A 22,467-nucleotide genomic window follows, 5' to 3' on the forward strand; every position below is an offset into this window, starting at 1 on the left:
TTGAAAAAGGACAACCCAGCATTCTGTAATAAAACCAAGATAGCAGAATCTTCTTAGGAATGCATCATAACATCCATAAAACTCTACATTTGATGGTGTAGGCACCACAGCATATAATTTTCTCCATGCATTTCATGTGTATATAGAAATGATAATGGCTATTTCACACAATTAGCCTAGGGATGAAGTGCAGATAAGAAGTTGGGACTTACCAGCATCTAGATGGTGTTTGAATCCATTGAATTGATGAGATAACCTAGGGGTTTTGTTGAGGGGGGGGGGGGGGAAGGGCCCAACCTCCTTCCAAGTGTTTCCCATTCATTTGTTCATTCACCAAGCATTTTCTGAGTGTCTATGGTCTGTCTGCCAGTTACCATGCTAGACACTAGGGATGCAGAGACACGGAGAAAGCTTATCGTCTCCGGAGGAAAACAACACAAAAATATGTGCTTAATTACAAACAATGATAAGTGCTTTAAAGGAAAAGTTCCAGCTACTATGAGAGAATTTACTGAGGACCAAATTCAGATGAAATAAAATATTGTATGTAAAGCAATTTAGCACAGAGGCGGACACATAGTAAACACTTTGGTCAAGGACGGTCCCACTAAGAAAGTGACAATTATGCTGAGACCAAAGGATTAGCAGGAGTTAGCCAGGTTGGGGGGTGGGGGGTGGGGGATGGGGAGTGCACTGCCAGCTGAGGAACAACACACAAGAAGGCCCTGGGGCTGCTAAGAGCCTAGGGTATTCCAGGACCTGAAAAGGGACGTGTGTGGCTAGAGCATGACAGTTAAGAAATCCCAACAGCCTCTACCTGGCTCCCCAACGTAGAAATCTCCCTACCACATGTGATTAAAATGACTTGAAGAACCATACAACAATGCTACATACTAAACCAAGATGGAAACGATACAAATGAATTGTACCTGCCTGAAAATGAGACTGAAGTCTACAGGTTCTCTTTCCAACCTCCGTTTTCCATCATCCTTCTCCTGCTACACAGAGGAAAGGCAAACTCTTCATCCAGAATCTCACTTGGGGTTGCCAGTACATTCTTCCTGAGGAAAAGTCCAATGACAACAAACCTGAGAGAGATTCACCAAGAAAGATTAAGTGGGGCAGCAACTTATTATCATCCAGGCTATGTATAAATGCAACTTAAAATGTATAAATTTAACTTAAAATTCAGAGGTAAAATGGTTACCAGAGAGATACCTATTGACATCATTATTTGAGTCGAAAAAAAGACAGACTTTTTCTAATAGAAACTCCAATCTGGCTGTTTTTCCAGTGAGGATTAATTTTGCCAAAGAATTCATATGGTGAGCATTTTCCAAAACTTGAATGAGCTAAATCTGCAGCCCCAACATTTTTATGAAAATAAATTGCAAATGTGTATTCATTATACAAGTCACAAAAGATGATGAACCTTACAACTACTTAAGTTTATGAAGAAAATCTTAGATATCAACTTTAATATGTATAAGGATATAAAATTTTTCAAAATTATTTTGAGGGTATGCTAGCAAAAACAAAATGTGGAGACCACTGGCTTACATGAAAAACTTAAGAGTATCTGCTACCTAGATGGGGTGGGTGGGGTGTGGAACAAGGAGACATCCAAGAGGAATCCCTAGATTTCTAACCAGGAAATATAAGTTTGAAAGCCACTCAAAATTATTGTATGTTCATGGTTCATTGAGGCACATTAAAACCAAATAGGGGAAAAAATGATAAAAATAAAATTGTAAAAGCATCCAGAGAAAGAAGGTAGATCATGTATAGATAAAGATAAGAGTGACATCAGATTTATTATCAGAAATAATGCAAGAGATAATATAGTAGAGGAATATCTTTAAAATACTGAAAGAAATACTGTCAACACAGAATCCTACACTTAGCAATAATCTTTCAAAAGTGACAGCAAAATAATGACATATTCAAACACATGAAAGCTGAGAAGAATACATTACCACACTACAGACTACAAGAACCCACAGAAAACTACACTGTAAGAAACATAAAGGAAGGCTCAGGCAGAAAAAAATGAGACCAGAAGAACCCTGGCTGGGTGGTTCAGCTGGTTGGAGCGTCATCCCATACGCCCTAAGGTTGTCAGTTCAATTCTGAGTCAGGGCACAAGCCAGCTTCTGGGGGACACCTTCTTTGTAAAGGACATAGTGTAAGGCCAGGTCACTTCTAACTTCGTGATTCCCACTGAAAGAGAAGGTCCTGGCAATAGTAAAAGCGGATATACATGCTTTTTCGTTCTCACAACCAACAAAAGAGTAAACAGAGGCCAGGTGCAGCTGAGGTATCTGTACAAGGTGTTAAGGGGTGGAGGGGAAGTTTGAACTCAGGTTTGTCTCCAAAGCCAGAGGCCACACATCCTTCAGATGTTCCTACGATTTCTATTTCTATTTGGAACAGCCTGACTTAAGGACTTTTGGCTCTGCGGATAGGTTTAAGGATGTGTGTATGGGAGGGCTGGGGTAGACAAGGGCATTTTAAGCAAATACTCTTTGCACCCAAGAAAGCTCTCGGTAAGCCAATACCAGCCCGACCCCAGGGTCTTGCCCACGGCCGCCTGCAAGGAAACACTTTATTCCCGCCATGCACTGGGTGTGCGCCTACCCGTCCAAGGGCCTTAAGTCTTCTGCCGGAGGGACCATCGCTTGGGAACAAAACTGCGCGGAGTTCGGCGGCGCGGGAGCGGGCGGAAAGTCGGCGACTCCTGCACTCGCAGCGCGCAGGCGCCAGGGGTCGCTGTGCTGCAGCGGCGGGGCGGGCCAATCCCGCCCCTCCCGCCGCTCCCTCCCCAGCGTCCCTCGCGAGCACGTGATCTCCGCGCCAGGCTCCGCCCCCCCCTCTCTCAAGGCTTTAAGAGGAAGAGCGGGCGTACAGCCGGGAGAGTCGGCGGTCGCCGCGGGCCGGGCCGAGTCCTCGCGCGCCCTCGGAGCCATGCTGGGGCGCGGCGCCGCGCGCGCGCTCGGGGCCCTGCGCGGCCTGCGGGGAGGCGCGCCGCCGGCGAGGAGCCTAGGACTCTCGCGGGTGAGTTCCCGGGGCGGAGAAGTGGGCGCTGCTGCGAGACTTTCTGCCAAGAACGCGCCCTGAGCTGTGTACGTGTTATCCCGGCCACTTGACCTCAGAATCAAGGCGCGCACACCAGCTGCGAAAGGCGTCCGCGTTCGCGGCCACGGGACCTTGCAGCCCCGGGAGAGGCTGCGTAGGAAGGTGACTCCGTTTTGAGAGCGTGCGGGGCGCTTGACTCTGGTGTGTAAGTGAAGGAGTTCCCCGACCACTAATCTGAATAAAGGAAGGTTAAGTTATTCACACAAGGTCACACCGGGAACACGTGGCAGGCTGGCTCCTAACCACTCTCTCTTCCCCAGGTTTAATCCTAATTTTCTCTGCTGGTCAGATAATCAGACCCTCGCTAAGCCAGCTTCCTCAGAGGAGTTAAAGGAGATTATACAAGCAAAGTGCTTCACACAGTGCCTGGCATTAATAATAAATAAATATTGCCTTATATCACTGTTCCTTATACCACCAAGTTTTATTTCATTTGGTGTATTCAGTGTTCACTTAACTTGGAAGAAATGTGACATTTCAAAAAATTAAAAAATATGTGTACTGCCTGGCCTGTGTGGCTCAATGGTTGAATATCGACCTTTGAGCCAGGAGGTCACAGTTCGATTCCTGGTCAGAGCGCGTGCCTGGGTTGCGGGCTCGATACCCAGTGTGGGGCGTGCAGGAGGCAGCCGCTCAATGATTTTCTCTCATTGATGTTTCTCTCTCTCTCTTCTTCCTCTCTGAAATCAATAAAATATAGATATAGATATTGTTTAAAATGTACTATGTGCTATAATGAAGTACTAGATCGAGGAGAGAACAGCTCTGTATTGAGCAAGAACTGGAAGCTACTGTAGCTTTCTTTTAAAGAATAATAAAATGCAGATTGTTAATCCTGTATCATCTTGCACTTAGAAAAGAAAATGTCCTGGGCTGATTTCACAACAAAGATAAATTCTTTTCCTTAATTATATATTGGTGCCTTGTAATCTGTGTTGAAAATATTTAACAGTATTTACAGGCTTTTTTCTTTTTTAATCCTCACCTGAGGATATTTTTCTATTGATTTTTAGAGAGAATGGGAGAGACAGAGAGAAATACCGATGTCAGAAAAACACATGGATTGGTTGCCTCCTGCACTCGCCCTGACCAGGGACCGGGCCGGACAGAAGCCCGCAACCAATATACATACCTTTGGCCAGAATCGAACCCAGGACCCTTCGGGTCTGCAAGCCGATGCTCTATCCACTGAGCCAAACCGGCTAGGGCTACACGCTTTATAAGTCATCCTTCTTCCTGGTCAGTAACTTAATCTTAAAAGAAGATGCATTTTTTAAAGTCATAATTTTACTCAGCAAGTTGCACTTGAAAATATATAACCAAAAGTCAAAAAAAACTTTTCCTCTACTCCAGACAACAAAAGGTAGTGATTATCCCTAACATTTATCCCTCATCTGCAGTCTATGCTCTGAATTTACAAGTGCCTTTACTTCAAGTACTGTATGTCTTAGTTCTCACCTCCTTGAACTGAAACTTCTATTATTTTTACTTCTCACAACATCTGGGATCCTAAACTCAACATGCCCCAAACTAAAATTAATAGTTTCATTCCCACTCGTTGACTCCTGACACACACAGGATCACTAACAAAACCTCCTCTTTCTTTTCTCTCTACCCACTGCAATCTCCACAGGGAGTTTTCTAAAACCTAAATTTGTTACAGAACCCAAGTTCACGTGCACGCTTCAAAAGGCCAAAACTAAAAATGTCGGAGTTTGGAGTAAGGAAAGGTTAATTGATCAAGAAAGCACCAACTGAGAAGATAAGAGACTTAATGGTGCCTCAAATCCATCTTGCTCATTGAATTAGGGTAAGGGTCTTGTCAACCAATGGTGGTTTGGCCTGGCACCAATTCAAAGCCAACAGGAATTCCTGAACTGGGAAACTGTTGTGTGAGACAGCTCAATTGTGATAGAGCGCAGCTAGCTGTGAGGCCGCCCTGGGGCCAGGCCCCCCTCCTCCCCAGCCCCTCTGGCTGCATAGCTCTACTCTGCTCCTGTCTGGTCTGCTCCACTCTGTTCCAGGGAGACATCTTTGCTGTTTCAGCTCAAACAGCAGTCTTCGGTGGAAAGGGAAAGTGGGCTCCCAGAGCCAGAGTAGGATCTAACGTATATAGACAGAAATCCCTGCAGGATGGTTCTCAGGCAAATGAGGACTCCAAATCCTTGAAGTTTGATTGATCCAAAAGGCACTGTCCTGACTGGTCAGAATGGAGCTACTTTGGTCAGTGAAGTTGATGGGAATTAGCTATATGGCTCCTACTGGATGAGGAAAGCCTCAGTCCTATGGGTTGAAATAGGATTCCAGGAACTCCTCTTTCAGATGGCAGAAGACAGTGCAGGCAGGCAGTTCAATGCAAGCAGGCTCTCCCCTCCACCTGCACCACCCCACACTTTAGGAGGAAAGAGGGGGCGCTAATGGGCTGCTACTCAGAAAAAAAGTTGAGGACTCAGAAATCTTCTGGACTTGATTGGGCTCTGACATAAGGGCATGACTGTGCACTTGCCTAGATAGAGTCAGTGATCTCAAAACCATCTTGCATATGAATGAACAGGAACCAGTAAAGTACTTCTTAAGACCACTTTGAAATCTTACTAAAAGCAATTTTTTTTCCTGTGTCATTTCCACCTTTCTCTCCCATACTATGTGGCTAGGAAGCCCAACCTTTGACCTCTGTTCCTCAAAATACATGTGATTGATTCTACCTGCTTCATTTTGCAAGTCCAATAAAGCTGACTCAAACTACATTTTTTTTTCAAACTACATTTTTAAATCATAGCAGACTTTCTTCTCTTTTTCTGGCACCAATCCAATCAGGTAATCTATTTTTTTTCCCCCAATACTCCTAGGATATTTGGTCTGTGTTACCAAACCTTTGGTAAAATTTCTAAAATCAAAGCTGCTAATAGAATATTTCTTTATATCAATGAGACTCTTTGAAGAGATGTGTCATATAATTTTTTTTTCTTAGCCTTCAGAGAAGGAAAGAAGTGGGAGTCTTATTCAAACTGCTCATAGATAAAACCAGTAATTCTTTCCATATAACCTCAAGCATATATCTTTATACCATTGGCCATAGACTGACCCCGAGTCCCATAGCCAAACCTTTGCCCCTCAGTCTTGCTTGTCTTCTAGAAAAGAGATCCCTCTCTTCTATCCCACATCACCTCCACTGGAAACCATGAGCCCACTTGCTTGTCTTCCTTAGTGACAGTGGTACCACCTGTCTGATGGGAATCTTGCTGTTCAGGGAACTGCTGGGGTGCCATTCCCATTTCCCATCATGAGTTCCCTCTGGCTGGGAGTGCTCCAGAAAGGGTACTCCTTGGGTGGAAGCTGGGCGGTTGCCTGGGAGAAGCTTATATGTGGTTACTAGATGCTGAAACCCAATGGAGCAACGAAGCTGTACTTAGAAAACAGTGCCACCCAAACCCACGGTAGACTCCCAGCCTGGAGCAAGGCTACTTGGACCGGACAGGCAATTTTCTACCACTAACCCATTTGTTATATTTCTTACTTTATATAAGCCCTTAATTTCTTTAAGTCAAATAAGCTGAGCTCTTTTTATCCAGTTCTGAAGAATGCACTCCAGGAGGCTGCGTGTGGGTAATCGAGTTTGAGTTCTTTCCCATAGCTGACACACACATTTACATATAAGACAAAAGGCAAAGGAAAATGTACCCACAAAGAACAAAATTCAACTCCTGCAGGACAACCAGACCAGAGAGTCTCACCAGAGGATGTGTTGGATTGCCCAGCAGACATTCCTCAACCCCAGTTAGACAACCCAACCAGAGACTGTCACCTAAGAACGTCTTGGATTGCTAGCAGGCTAGCAGGCGTTTCTCAACCCTCTAGACCAGCAGTCGCCAACCAGTGGTCCGTGAGGTCCGAAAGGTTGGCGACCGCTGCTCTAGACTCTAGAGTTAGACAACCAGACCAGGGATCATCACCTGAGGACGGTTTAGATTGTCCCATAGGCATTTCTCAGCCCTCGAGAATGAAACATACGTTGTGCCCTGAATCTAACGTCCTGGACACTGTTCCTGTTTAACCAACCAGAAGCTCAGTGCACACCAGGACTGAAACAACCTTTCCTACAACACTATGCCCAAAATGAGAATAGAAACACTAATTAAAGCAGCCACAGGGGCTGACCTACCCACCTCCCTTTCGAAGCACTGAATGAAACAAGTTCAGGAGGCCACTCCACTGTTGAGGCAGGCTAGGCAGCCATTCCAGTGATCAGCACCCAGTGGGAATCTCCTATGAAATAGATCATCCAGTTGAGACACAGGTGAATAAGCCCCAGACAAGCTACCACTGCTGACTGCTTCACCAGTGTCTATACCAGGCCAAGAGAGTCCTTTTAACCTTTTGCACTTGGATGTCGAGTGTGACTCGACACGGCTAGCATCGGTAGCAGGAATCGAGAAAAAAGCAAGCGAGTGCAAAGGGTTAAGAGAGTTCCATCTGGCTTGGCTGGTGTGGCTCAGTGGTTGCGCATCGACCTGTGAACCAGGAGGTCATGGTTCAATTCTTGGTCACATGACTGGGTTTCTTAGGGCTTGATCCCCAGTAGGGGGTGTGCAGGAGGCAGCTGATCAATGATTCTCTCATCATTGATGTTTCTTTTTTTTTTTTTAATATATTTTATTGATTTTTCACAGAGAGGAAGGGAGAGGGATAGAGAGTTAGAAACATCGATGAGAGAGAGACATCGACCAGCTGCCTCCTGCACACCCCCCACCAGGGGATGCGCCCGCAACCAATGTACATGCCTTTGACCGGAATCGAACCTGGGACCTTCCAGTCCGCAGACCGACGCTCTATCCACTGAGCCAAACCGGTTTCGGCTCATCATTGATGTTTCTATCTCTCCCTCTCCCTTCTCTGAAATCAATAAAAATATATTTGCAAAAGTATCAGTAAAATGATGACTGTAAGTGACAAAAAGAACTGCAAAAGGCAAGGTTATAGATCTGATTATAATGCAATTGGTAAAGAAATTTGCTCTTCTCTGTAACATATTTCAATATACCAAATAGAACCCCTCCTTGAAGCCCCAATCTGAGATGAACACCTCTTCCCTGTGCTCTGGCTTCCTGTGCACATACCCCACTGGTAGCACTTTTTACATGGAAGAAACTGTCTATCCTTCATTTATCTTTATTTCCAGTGCCTGCCTCACCTGTGCTTGATTAAAGTTTGGGGCGGGGGGGAGGGGAAGGATCCACAGACCTGGGCTTGATGCTGACTCTTCCAGTAGCTAGTTGGGTGTCATTGAGCAAATCATTTACCCTCTCACAATCCCCATTTTTCCCAGGGAGGTTGGACCAGATAATCCTTGAAATTTGCTTCCACTCTGAAGTAAAGCTTCTGCAAAGAGGAAAAGCAGCAAAATAGTCTTAAAGAGAAGCGAATGTGTTATGACATAGAATGCACCTCCCATTACTCTTCTTTTTCTTCTCTTTTAGAGGTTGCTTTCTTTTGAGAAGGTCTTTGATAAGGACCATTCTCTCCCCAAACCCTGCTGGAGCAAGGACATGAGACTCCTCTTTGACCAGTTCATGAAGAAATGTGAAGATGGCTCCTGGATACTTTTGCCTTCATATGAGTATATATCAACTCAAAGGAGTCAAGACTTCTCACCCTTTATTCGTGGTAGGAACAGCAATTCTCCCATAAAGAATATTTAAATATTGTCCTGTCTGGTGTTGCTCAGTTGCTTAAGCATCCTCCCATGCACCAAAAGGTCATTGGTTTGATTCCTGGTCAGGGCACATGCCTAGGTTGCAGGCATGATCCCCAGTACAGGCTGTGCAGGGGGCAGCTGATGGCTGTTTTCCTCTCACATAAATATTTCTCGATATGTATCTCCCCCCCCCTCTCTTTTCCTCCCTCTCTAAAATCAATCCTACATAATAAAAAGGTAATATGTAAATTACCATCACTCCACTACGCCCATAATTGGGCCAGAGGGAGGCGCTGGGGGCGGGACTCGGGGTGGCCGGGGTGGTGATTGGGCCGGCAGGACGCTGAGCTTGTGTCGCCAGCGGCAGCGTGAGCTCAGTGTCTGCGCCATGGCTGTGCTGCAGCACAGAAGGGGCCTCTGGGGCAGCAAGCCGGGCGTTTGGAGGTCCCGGCTGATGAGGTGGCACGGGCGGGCGGGCGGCACGGCTCCCGGGGGAGGAGTCTGGCGGCAGTTGGGCCGCAGGAGCGCGGCGGTGTCCGCAGGGGACTCGGGTTTCCGCACAGCCCTGGCCGGCCGAGGGAGGGCTCATGAGGGAGACGGAAGACAGAGGAGGCGGCGGCGGTGGCGGCCCAAGCCTTCCTGGGCGGGAGGCAAAGGCAAGACCCAGGCCTGGGCTCCAGCCACCAGAGGACCACGCCCCTGCCCCACCTCGCCCTAGGGGCCCAGGGACTTCGGAGCTGCCGGCCACACTGGGTCCCGACCAGTGGACAGACAGCCTACACGTGCATGATTAAATCATGCACTGGGCCTCTAGTAAAAACATATTTTTAAAAAGAATATTTAAATATCAAATATAAAACTAAGAACAGATTGAAGCACTAGTTACCACTTGAAAAGGGGAAGAGTGTAATGCAGGGGTTTCTATATTCTCCAGTTTTCTAGACCAGAAACCTCAATGAATTTTGCAGTTTGTGGGAAGAAATAAGGCTTTGCCAAGAATAAGACTGCCTCCCACTGGCATCTTTATCACCATTAGCAGGAGTGAACAAAAGACCCCAGAGAGCCTCCACCCTCCCACAGCCTCAGCACTTCTCTGTGATGGCATCTTTCTCATACATGTTTCTCATGTGCCCATCCAGCTTATTTTCCTACAGCCTCCGAGCTTATAAACAAAGAAAAACTGTCGCAGGCCCAGCTCTTCACCAGAAGCTTTGAGGATGGCCTGGGCTTTGAATATGTGATGTTCTATAATGAGGCTGAGAAAAGGATAGTTTGTGTGTTTCAAGGAGGTCCTCACCTGCAAGGAATGCCTGGGTAAGAATGACAGCCTAAAAATGTGGGTCTAAAAGAGTGTTATTTTACACTATCCCTATGTATTCATGGACTAGAATGAAGGCATTAAAATGGTGATGTGGAGACATTTATTAACATGGAAAGATGTTTATAGTAAATCACAAAAGCATAGGAGACATAAAGCAATCTACACTAGTACAAGAGAAATATGCAAATTGACCATACCTTCACAATACCCACCAGCCAATCAGGATTGAGTATGCAAATTAACCCAACAAATATGGTGGGTTTATTTGCATAGGCAGATGCAGAGCAAAGACTGAAGGCTCTGGCCCAAGTGATGACGACAGAAGACTGAAGACTGAAGAGGCGTGGCTTCTCCGCAGCAGCCGGAGCAGAGAAGCCTCGAGGCTTGGCTTCTCCACTGCGGCAGGAGCGTAGAAGCCAAGCCTCACTGCTGCCGGAGCGGAGAAGCCTAGCCTTGAGGCTTGGCTTCTCCACTGCAGCCGCAGCGAAGGCCTGGGTCCCGGGTGCCAGAAGAAAACCGGTGCCAGCAGCCAGGAGAAGGAAGGTCTATTGCACGAATCTTCATGCAACGGGCCTCTAGTAGAGTATAATTTGAGAGAGTATCATTGGCATGTTAACAGGTGGCTTGTCAATAGAGGGCCTCATAACTTTTTATTTTTTTTTCATTTTCTTTTGTTTACCTACATCTCCTAAATTTTTACACAATGATGTGTATAGTTTAATGCAAATATGAATTTACTAAATGATATTTTAACTTTTTGCTTGCTTGTGATCTGATTACCTGGTTTATTATAAGTACTACACTCTTGTGGTATGAACACAGTAAAGTTGGGGACACGGATAGTTGACGTTCAATACACTGAACATGGACAAAGTGGACCTTTCTTAAGCAAATGATATGGAGATGCTTGGATAATCTTCCTCTCCCTTAAGAGGCTCTCTCTTTTCAGACTTTTTCGAACACTTCTCTTTCCCTCTTATTATAACTAGGTTTTTTCACGGAGGGGCCACTGCAACCATGATTGACTCTACTGTTGGTATGAATGCAATTGTATCTGGGGGAATTGTCATGACTGCCAATCTCAACATCAATTTTAAAAGGTAAATTCACAGGTATTCTCTACTTCTTAGGAGTCATAGGTCAGGTTTACTAGCAACCGACCCCGAGACGAAGATGTACGTGCAGATAAGTATTGAGGCGGTGCTCCCAGAAGAAAGCTAGCAAGGCAGTGGGAGAAGCAGGGCAGGGAAGGGGAAGAAGCCACCCAAGGTTGAGCTCACAGTCCCAAAAAGGGGAGCAGCAGCCTGATCACACATGGAACTTTGGCGTGAAACGTGTGCCTCAGAATTGCCCCTATCTCAGGCAAGGGAACTGGAGACTTCACATCTCTCACACATCAGTCATAGGCTAAGTCATAGGGAAATCCTACCCCGGGGACCATAAATTCCCAGGCATGTCTCATTGTGAGCAGTAAATGAATCAATCCATGTAAACTCCTAGGACAGTATCTGGCCACATAACAAGTACTCAGTAAATGTTAGCGGCTTATTATTATTATTAACATTATTGTTGTTATCATTACTTTTACTTCTAGCCACAAGGCACATCTGTGCCAGGCAGGGCAAGGAATAGCTACAAAGATCCCTGATTCCTATCCATGGAGAGTAGTGCTAAAGATCAGAAAAACATTAGACTGTTCCACATGTGCCAGGATGAGCGGGATGGCCTCACTGCTGTAGATCGCTTTGGGTACTGTGGACCTCTTCAAATTATTAAGTCTTTCAACCCATAAACACAGGATGTCTTTCCAATTATTTGTATTTTTAATTTCTTTTAGCATTGTTTTGCAGTTTTCAGTGTACAAGTTTTTGGCCTCCTTGGTTAAGTTGATTCCTAAGTATGTTAGTTTTGATGCTATTATAAATGAAATTGGTTTTTTTTTAATTCCCTTTTCAGATTGTTCGTTGTTAGTGTATAGAAATGCAGCTGATTTTTGTGTGTTGATTTTATATCCTGCAACTTTGTGAATTCATTTATTAGTTCTAACAGTTTTTCGTGGAATCTTTGGGGTTTTCTCTATACTAGATCATGTCATCTGTGAACAGAGTTAGTGTACTTCTTCCTTTTCAATTTGGATGCCTTTTTTTCCTTGCCTAATTGCTCTGGGTGGGACTTACAGTACTGTGCTGAATAGAAATAGCAAAAGTGGGCATACTTATCTTTTTCCTCATCTTAGAGGAAAAGCATTCAGTGTTTCACCATTGAGTGTGGTGATATTAGCTGTGGGCTTTTCATATATGGCCTTTAGTATCTTAATTTATTTCCTCATGCTTAGCACATTAAGATAAACTTATTAAGATAAATAGACAAAGCAGCTAATGATTAGTGGTGGCTAGCCAGCTGCAAGATCAATATCTCAGCATTTCTATAACCCATCCATGGCATATTGGTTGGGAAGCTCTGGATTAGGCTTTTTCATGCAACATGGCAGACAAGAAATTCCAAAAGACATTTCCCTTGCCTAACAATTAGATCCAGTGTCAAATTCACAAGGAAACAAACCACCATAAGTGAGAATCAGCAAGAAACAATGAACAACATATTTAGATCCTCAGGGACTTAAGATATGATAATCAGATACACAGTATAACAGAACTGTATATGAGATGTTTAAAGATATAAAAGATGAAATCACAAAAAGAGAAAGCAACAAGAAATTATAAAAATTATTAAGCAGATTTTCCACAGAAATTAAAATTTTTAGAAATGAAAATGCAATTGTTTAAAAACAAGCACCACCTCAGTTGATAGGTTAAAGGGCTATTTAAGCACATCTGAAAGTGAACAGAAATATAGAGCTGAAGAAATTACCCTGAATCCAGCACAAAGAAAAAAAAAGAGATGAAAAATATAAAATAGAGGTTAAGCTATAGAGAACAGATGAAAAATGATAATGTGATCTATTCAGAGTCCTTGAAGAAGAGTAGAGAGAATGGAAGGGATCCAGTATTTGGAGAGAGGATGGATGAACGTATTCTCGAACTAAAGAAAATCATGAGCCCACAGACACAAAAAGCACAACATATATCAAGCAAGATAAATAAAAATAAATTCATATCTAGATATATTACAGAGAAATAAAAGAATACTGAAGGCAAAGACATCTTTAAAAACAAGAGATACAAGGTTATCCGTAACAGAGCAGTCTTGTTTCTTAGAAGCAAGAGGGCACCATTGCACTGGCAGTAAGCTCATCAGTAGCAATAGCAAAAGTCAGAAGATCAGCCTCTTTAGGAATGTTTTATCTAGGACGGTCACCCCACTGACATCAGGTATCGTACACTTGATCATCTCTGAATGTTACAAAAATCTGATAAAAACTGATTCTTTTTCCTTTTTTTTTTTCTTCTACAGACCTATCCCCCTTTGTTCTACTGTTTTGATAAATAGCCAACTTGATAAAATGGAAGGAAGGAAACTGTTTGTGTCCTGTAATGTTCAAAGTGTTGATGAGAAGATCCTATACACAGAGGCAACAAGTAGGAAGCCGCCACTCCCTTTTTTTGGTTTGGTTTAGTTTGGTTTGGGTATTTTTCCTTTCGGGGGTTTGTTTGAGTGAGGAGTATTTTTCTGGGTCTATTTTTGTTGTTGTTGTTTTGTTGACTGTTGGTTTTGTTTTGTTTTTTGCTTTGGTTTTATGAGCCATACATGTCCAGAAAATTTTAATTTCCTGTCATTCAAAGAATAAGTTAAAGATATTCCATACACATGCCAGTAGGGAGCTATTTGCCAACATTTATCAAAATTACAGCATTATATATATACCCTTTGACCCATTTCCAGGACTTAATCCCACAAGTGTACTAACTTGTGCAAAATTACAATGTATGCGATTGCTCTAGTAAGTGTGTTGTTTATGCAACATTATTTGGAATAGCACGAGATTTGGCAAAAACACAGATATCCATAGATAGGGACTGATAAAAAAGATAACAGGTCATCCATAAACTATTATTGTGTGTGCCATGAAAAAGTACTGTGGGCCCTGGCTGGGTGGCTCAGTTGGATGGAGTGTCCTCCCATGCACCAGAAGGTTTTCTTATTTTACATGAGAAAAGAAATCGCAACATATTACTGGTGTCTTGGAGATGCAGGTCCCTTCCTTCTGGGATCTCGATAGCAGTTTGTTTAGAAATGCTCCCCAGCTGCATCCTTGAGCACTGCACAACTCCCCGCTCTCACCTTTGCAGGTGGGGGGCCCTTGAAGCCTCACTTTTATTCACTTCAGATGTAGACAGATTAATTTGGTTTGTATTTTTTGTTGTAAGGAATCTCAGACGCAGAGGTTTGGATTAATCATAATACTTGGTTTATGATACACAGTCATCATTGGCATATGAATGATCATCTCATTTATTCATTCACTAATGTATCTATTTTTTAATTGAATAATAAACACTCTGGAGCTTACCATCAAACAAGAAGCAGAATCTTAATAATAGTTTATCCCTGCCCAGTCACTTTCCTCATCTCATTCTCCTGCGTTTCCTCCAGAAGTAACGCTGGTCTAGAATTTTGGGGGTTTTATTTCTTTGTACCTTTTTTTTTTTTTTTTTTTTACCAAGAATATAGGTGTACCTAAGGAATATAGGTGTACCTAGGTAATATATTGTTTGCTTTTGAACTTTGTAGAAAAATTTTGTGCTGCATGTGCTTGTTTGGGATTTGATTTTTTGTCACTCAGCTTCATGGTCCTGAGGTTCACCCATGATTCTGGCTATGTAGTTTGCTCGTTTTTATGGCTGTGTAGTATCCCACTGTGTGACTGTGTCACAATGGATTTATCTCCTTTTCTGATGGTGGGCCTCTGACTATTATGAATGGGGCTGCTACAAACATTCTTGGTCAAGTCTGCTGGTGGTGTGCATGGGCCAGCTCTTGGCATGAACTGAGGAGTAGTATTTCTGGGTTGTAGAGTATGAGAGTGTTCACTTCTACAGGGGAATGTCAGATTGTTTTCTAAAGCTGTCCCAGTTTACTCTCCCACCAGCAATATATGAGATTCTGTTGATTCCCTATTTTCTCTAGCAGTTGGTAAAATCAGACTTCTGGATTTTTGCCAATCAAATGGTTATAAAAATGTATCTTAGTGTGATTTTGATTTGCATTTCTTTGATCACATATGGAGTTGAGCATCTCTTCATATATTTATTGACCATATTTGTTTCCCATTCTGTGGCATTCCTGTTTGTTCAGCCTCTTTTATTATGGTGTTTTTTTCTGATTTATATTTATTATTTTATATTAAACTAATCTTTTTATTGGATACATAAATTGCATATATCTCCTTTTAGTATGTAAGTTTTTTATTTTCTTTAAGAAGTATTTTTTCTGAACAAAAGTTTTTCATGTCAATATAGTCACATTTATTAACTTTTTTTTTTGATGGTTAATGCTTTTTGTGTCTTGTTTAAGAAATTCATTTTCCCCCTAAGCATCACCTATTTGCAGGAATGATGGATGAAAGAAGCAGGAGGAAGATCATAAATAATTTGAATTAATAATCAATTTAAAAACTCCATTCCAGGCTGTGGTTTATACTTCCTATCTTACTAAATCTTTCAGCAACCTAAAGGTACCAGATGGCCTGGTTGTAATTGTACTTCCTTTCACTTCCCTGACTCTCTCTAATGGAAGTGGTAATGAACCATGAAATGACCAAGTGGTAGAGGATCTGGTTACCTAGGGAAGATAATACGGTATTGATATAATCAAAAGTTGATTCTTAATTTGGCTGAAAAATAAGAGATAGGCTGAAGGTACAAATATGAATCTAAATGCCTTTCTTTAAATATATGTTTCTACTTAGAGAAGTCCCATCAGGTTGAAGTCAGTTGACTTACAATCAACTTCTGTTTTTTTGTTGTTTGTTCATTTAGGCTTATTTATAATGCTGGATGCTAAAAAAAAGTTTGACATAAAAGAGCTTCTGTCGAATTCTCCACCTGCTTGAGGCTCTCTGTCCTCCACAAGAGGCTGTGTTCCCCAGTCCTGCTCTGCTCGCCCACTACGAGCCCCCATACGGTGAAGCCTGCTGACACTGCCTTCCTGAACAGTCTTCTGAATACAATTCCAGGGCCTCTGTTCCACCTTCTAAACTTCCTAACACAGAAGCACTTCCTATGAGAGTATCAGCAATCTTAGAATTGCTGTGTCCTTAGAATAAGTGTTTTTCCTGCAATATGAATGGACTCCTTAAGGTGATAGCTGCAAACTTGGAAATTCCAGAAAACCAAAGGAAGGAGCAAATACGTGCATGCATATTTGCATGTGTGTCTAATGTGTGCGTTCATGATTTGTAAATTCCAAAGCTAATTTTATTGTGTCTAAAATCTTTTTGAGCCCAGCCACCATGGTTGAGCGTTGACCTATGAACCAGGAGGTCATGGTTCGAATCCGGTTAGGGCACATGCCCGGGTTGTGTGCTTGATCCCCAGTGTGGGGCATGCAGGAGGCAGCCGATCAATGATTCTCTCTCATCATTGATGTTTCTATCTCCCTCTCCCTTCCTCTCTGAAATCAATAAAAATATATTTAAAAATAAAAATAAAATAAAATCTTTTTTACTATAGTAGGAAACACAATTTGTTCCTATAGGAATAGATTCCTCAGTTCGGTTCTCTTGGATTCTAGGGATAACACCACTGTGCCATCTGTAACATAGGCGGTGCAGTTGTGTCTTTCCAACAGCATAGTTTCTCATCACTGGAAGGAGCCTGGTTTTGTTTCCTGTGTGTCTTAGTCTATTCAGCTGCTATAACAAAATACCACAGGGTGGGTAGCTTATAAACAACAGAAATCTAATGCTTCTGGTTCTGGAGGCGGGAAAGTCCGAGATCAAAGCGTCAGCATGGCCCCCTTCTGCTGAGGGCTTGCCTCCTGGTTCATAGCTGGCACCTGCTCACTGTGCCCTCACAGGAGAAAGGGGTGGGCTGGGGAGCTCTCTGGATCCTCTTTGATAAGGGCACTAATACCATTCATGGGGGCTCCATCCTCATTAGTAAGAATCTCCCAAAGGCCCCACCTGTTAGTACCATCACATTGGACATTAGGGTTTCAACGTAAGAATTGGGGGCAGGGGGGGAACACACACAAACATTCAGACCATAGCATTAGGGCTGCCATAACAAAGTACCACTAACAGGATGCTTCAAACAACAGAAACTCATGGTCTCACAGTTGTGGAGACCAGAAGTCCAAAATCAAGGCATCAGCGAGGCCACGCTCCTCTGGAGGCTCCAGGGAAGGAACTGTTCCGTGCCTCTCTCCCGTGTAGGGTAATTAATTGGCATAATTTCAGTATTGCTGGTAGCCTCAGGCATCCCTTCGCTTGAAGATACAGAATGCCTCATTTTATGGTGTTTCACATTATTGCGCTTTACAGGTACGTTTTTTACTCACTGAAGGTTTATGGCAATCCTGTGTCGAGCAATTCTCATAGGCACCATTTTTCTAACAGCATTTACTCAGCATTAGTCTCTTTTTTTTTAATCCTCACGTGAGGATATTTTCCCCCACTGATTGTTTTAGAGAGAATGGAGGGGAGGGGAGAGAGAGAGAGAGAAACATTGCTGTGAGAGAGACACATCAATTAGTTGCCTCCTGCACACACCCCAACTGGGGCCAGGGATCGAACCCCCCAACCCTTTGCTCCAAGGCTGACACTCTAACCACTGAGAAAAACTTGCCAGGGCTCTGTGTCACATTTTGATAATTCTCACACCATTTCAAACTTTTCATTATTATATTTTTATAGCAATCTTTTATGTTACTATTGTAATGGCTTTAGGGTGCTGTGAACCCTGGCTATATAAGATGGTGAACTTATCAATGTGTGTTCTGACTGCTCCACTGACTGGCCATTCCCCCATCTCTCTCCCTCTCCTCAGGCCTCCCTATTCCATGAGACAGCAATATTGAAATTATGCCAATTAATAACCCTACAATGGCCTTTAAGTGTTCAAATGAAGAGGCACGTCTCTTCAAAAGCTAGAAATTATTAAGCTTAGTGAGGAAGGCATGTTGAAAGCCAAGATACACTGAAAGCTGGTACCAAACAGCCAGGTTGTGAAAGCAGAGGAAGACTTCTTGAAGGAAATTAAAAGTGCTGCTCCAGTGAACACACGAATGATAAGAAAGCAAAATAGCCTTATCGCTGATAGGGAGAAAGTTTTAGTGGTCTGGATAGAAGATCAGACTGAAAGGGGAGTGTGGGCCCACACTCAGACAGTGTCTACTCCTTTGCAGACGCTGGTAACCAGGTGGTGAGGGCTGTTCCCTCCTGCTGTGTTCCAGGTGCCCACCCACACCTGCCAAGGTGCCTGCAGGCCAAGCCTTCAGCCACAACATTCCCTTAAGTCAAAACCAAATTTTAAAAAAAATTAAAAACAAAAACAAAAAAACTAATCCAGAACAAGGCCCCCTGCAACAAGACTCCCAAGAGCATAAGAACAACCAAGAAAGTGAATTTCTTTGTTTAGGGGATTAAAAGGTCCAAATTTCACACCCTTGCAGTGGCCATACCCATTCTGGCCAATGACCTATTCCCAGGTGTGACTGACAGACAAGAACCTTCCTGGGGTCACCCCAACATTACTGGGCATGCGTCTGTTCCCCCTGTCCGTCCCTTCCCCCAGTGATCTGCAAGGGAATAGATCGGTGGCTCCCTGGGGAGGGTAGTAAAGCTTTAGCTTCCTGGTGAAGCTGTCCAAATGACATGTCTATAATAATTGGCCTTCCCATTGCTCCTTTCCTGTTATTAATAACTAGGTTAATGGTATCACATTGTTTCTGAGTATGTACGTCCACATCAGGGTATGACTGTGGAGTGTGTCTGTGAGTATGTGATTGTGTGTGAATGCATATATGAGTGTGTGTGGCCATGCATAGTATATTTGTGAGTGTATGCATTGCACATGCCCGTGTGTGCACCTGTGCACCTGTGCATGCATTATAAAAGCCAGGTGACTCTAGAGCTGCAGCTGCCAGAGGTGGGGAGCAGGGAGCAAATCACTGGGGTCCGCAGTGTCCAGGAGCCAGGCCAGCTCAGCCTAACAGAGGGCACCGGGAGGGAGCAAGACTTTCTCTGCACCAAGGAACCTGAGCAGCTATGCCTTTGTTCTTCGCTGACAGGGTCACCAACGCACAGTGTGATGCCATGTGCCCAGGGCCCAGCCATGGACAGAAGACCTTACCTCCAAAGAGGCCACATCGCCCAGACTCCCCTGCCCAGCTAAAGGCCAGCAGCCAGAGCCTCAGGGAGGAAATGCCCTCCCAGTGGGTTCTTCCTCTGTCTTCATGGACAGAGCCTAAGGCAGAGCCCCCGAGCCAGATACCCCTGAACAGCTCGGGGCTTCCCACAAGGAATCCATGGTCAGGTAGTTTAACAGGAAACTTAATCTTGCCATGCCACTCAAAGAATGGAATGCTAAAATTGCCCTCATTCCCCAGAGGCATGAAGACACAGTCCTACCAGCTCCCAGGGAGGAAGAACTGGTTTTGCAGATGCTAACCATTCCGGCCTGTGTTTGGGGCTCTGGGAATTCTTGTGAAAGATAAGAAGAATTTTGAAAGAAAGGGATCCCTCCACCCCATCTCAGTGGAGGTCTGAGGATTGTCTAGGGAGACAGGAGGTAGAGAAGGGTGACTATAGGGCAGGTAGCAGGGAAATTTGCCCCCAAAAGGAGGGGGCTCCTTGCTTGGGAAGCACAGAGGTGGGGGCTGGAGGTGGAAGAGCCCTGGGTGGCTCCTCTGTGAGGAACAAGGTTCAGAAACTCCTCCAGGAGCCACCTGGGAGCTAAGCCATCACCTAGCGAGCATCTCCCTCCACCTGCTCCTAAGACCTGGTGGTGGTGCTCCCGGGGCCTGATGAGGACTTGCCCTCACAGGCCCTCACCCCACCTACCCCTCCTGTGACTCAGCAGCAAGATCGATGCACCTTCAGGGCCACAGGGCCTGGCTCTGTGCCCATCTGATTACCTTATGTGGACACACGCTCCACCCCCAGGATGCCCACGGCCCCGAAGAAAGGGAACAAGGGTCACCTTTCTGGGAGGGCTCGTGAGCTTGGTCCCTGACCTGGTTTACAGTTAGTAACACCTGGTTTCAGAGTTCTCAGGGGATAGAGGGGCTCAGGATATCATGGGGGCAGGTGGTCGTCATTTCATATGCTTTTAAAATGATTCGACCTAACTTTCTACTCCAGGTGGACATCTCATTGGTCTGGAGAAACCACCTCTCAAGTGATTGTCTGGGTTGAAGACAAGGGGATTTCAGGCCTGGCTAGGGCCTATGGAGACCCACCCTGAGTGTGTAAACACACACACACACACACACACACACACACACACACACACACACTTCAGCATTTGTCGCTCTCCGAGCTTAGAGGTCTTGCCTCTGCCTCTTAGTGTTTCACAAATAGGAACTCGGTTCCAGTTGAGCTGTGGTAGGGGATCTCCCATTTCCAGCGGAGCTCAGGGTCCCCTCGGTCCTGGCACATTCTCTACCCCTGTACTCTGCTGGGACCCCCTCCATTAGCCCAGTGATCACCCCTGCTTACCAGTCCTGTCCTCCCCGGGTGGGTACCCACCAGCCCAGCCGCCTGGGGCCCTCTGGGCAGAGCCCGTAGCAACCACATCCTTTACCTCCATCCTGTGCCCCAGGCTCGGTGAAGACAGCCTCTTCCCTATATTGCTAGTCTGAGGCTGGGCTTCTGCCCTGCCCCAAGGTTCCCCATTAACACTTCCCACCCATGACCAAGGCCCAAAACCTTCAAACCGGATGAAGCAGAAACCCCGAGGCAGCCCTGGCTTCTGTGGCTCGGTTGGTTGGAGGGTCATCCAGTACACCAAAAGGGTGCAGTTTTGATTCCCGGTCAAGGCACATACCCAGGTTGCGGGTTTGATCCCCGGTTGGGGTGCATAATATCTCAGCAAGGGAAGCCCCCAAACTCAACATTTGCCTCTAGTCAGGCACCAAGAGAGGGAGATCCCACCGGGATGTACGATTTGCAAAGGAAGTCTGGTCGTGCAAGGGCCATGAGGCAGCTCCCACGTGGCTCTGAGGCAATGAACCGGAATTCCCTTTCCCAGCTGCAGCTACTGACTCTTGGAAGAACAGCCCTTGCATCCCCCCTGGGCAACCTTTCTGGGATCAGCTCCCCGCCTTCAGGGGCCCCTGTGGAGCCCCAACCGTCCCCACTCTTTTCCTCAGACCCCTCTCTGTCCATCTACCCTTTCTAAGACCTCCCCCCCCCCCTTTCTCTCCTGTCTCTTCCTTGAGTCCCGTCTTCCAAATCAAGAATCACACACAGCTGCCCCGCCGGAAGTGAAGGTGTAGGTTCGAACGGGGGCTCTGAGCGGCCCCTGCCCGGATGGCAGCAGTAGTTCTAAGGGGAAACACCATGGGCCCCAATCAGACTGAGGAACTGGGGCTGCACCAGGGCCCCACAGAAGGCACTGGGGATTGGAGCAGTGAGGAGCCTGAGGAAGAGCAGGAGGAAACCGGGGCAGGCCCAGCTGGCAACTCCTCCCAGCCCCTGAACCAAGATCCTGAACTGGCCCCGGTGGGGGATGGAGAAGATGTAGATGCCGATATCCAGGATCGGATCCAGGCCCTGGGCTTCATGTGCCACAACCACCATTGGAGAGTGAGGATGAAGATGAGGGAGAGCTATAGCGTTGAGCAAGCACAGCCCTTTCCCCATGGAGCCGGAACAGGTAGAGCTGGTGAAAAGGACATTGGCTGGAGTAAGCCCTCTTGCCTCAGGGGTTCCTGCCTGGGCTCGCAGATGTCACATGTCCAGTGGGAACACGTGGGAGCGAAGGGTCTCCAAGCCCGGCAGGCATCCCCTACCTGGAAGGAACCACCTTGAGAGCCGCCTTATCTCCCTGCATTCCACTGGAGCCAGCACAGGACTAAGCCCGTCTCCCTTCCCACATCCAGGAAAATCAGACTTCTTCTCAGAGACCCACAGTATTCCGTTCTGTACATATGGGGACATAGGCCCACGCCCAACGCACCGTAGCAGTATCACTCTAGAGCCAGCATGTCAAACTCCCAGCCCACGGGCCGCATGCGGCCCACAGCAAATATTTTTGCAGCCCAGCCAATATCATGGTGTGAGCAGTTATTTACAATTATGAAAGGAAATAAGTCTCCTGTCAGATCCAGAATTATTGACATTCACCTTGGGTCAGTTTTGAAAGTAATCACTGCGAACGAGATTTCCCCTGAAGTAGGAAAGAGAGGAGCA

General features: G+C 45.3%; 1 protein-coding gene and 1 pseudogene across 2 annotated transcripts; both read left to right on the forward strand.

Annotated features, from left to right (window-relative positions):
• The first annotated feature begins 2,912 nt into the window (after positions 1-2,912).
• Positions 2,913-16,743, forward strand: THEM4 (thioesterase superfamily member 4). The gene is made up of 6 exons (XM_079761906.1): positions 2,913-3,054; positions 8,613-8,799; positions 9,970-10,144; positions 11,141-11,251; positions 13,566-13,690; positions 16,091-16,743. Exons 1-6 carry the CDS (start codon positions 2,965-2,967, stop codon positions 16,162-16,164), a joined length of 762 nt encoding a protein of 253 aa, XP_079618032.1. The 5' UTR covers positions 2,913-2,964; the 3' UTR covers positions 16,165-16,743.
• Positions 16,744-21,568: 4,825 nt separating this feature from the next.
• Positions 21,569-22,170, forward strand: LOC307093478 (male-enhanced antigen 1-like; annotated as a pseudogene). The gene has a single exon. The product of its transcript is annotated as a male-enhanced antigen 1-like (transcript).
• The last annotated feature ends 297 nt before the right edge of the window (positions 22,171-22,467 follow it).

This window comes from Cnephaeus nilssonii (assembly GCF_951640355.1).
Source record: "Cnephaeus nilssonii genome assembly, chromosome: 21".
Taxonomy (NCBI): domain Eukaryota; kingdom Metazoa; phylum Chordata; class Mammalia; order Chiroptera; family Vespertilionidae; genus Cnephaeus; species Cnephaeus nilssonii.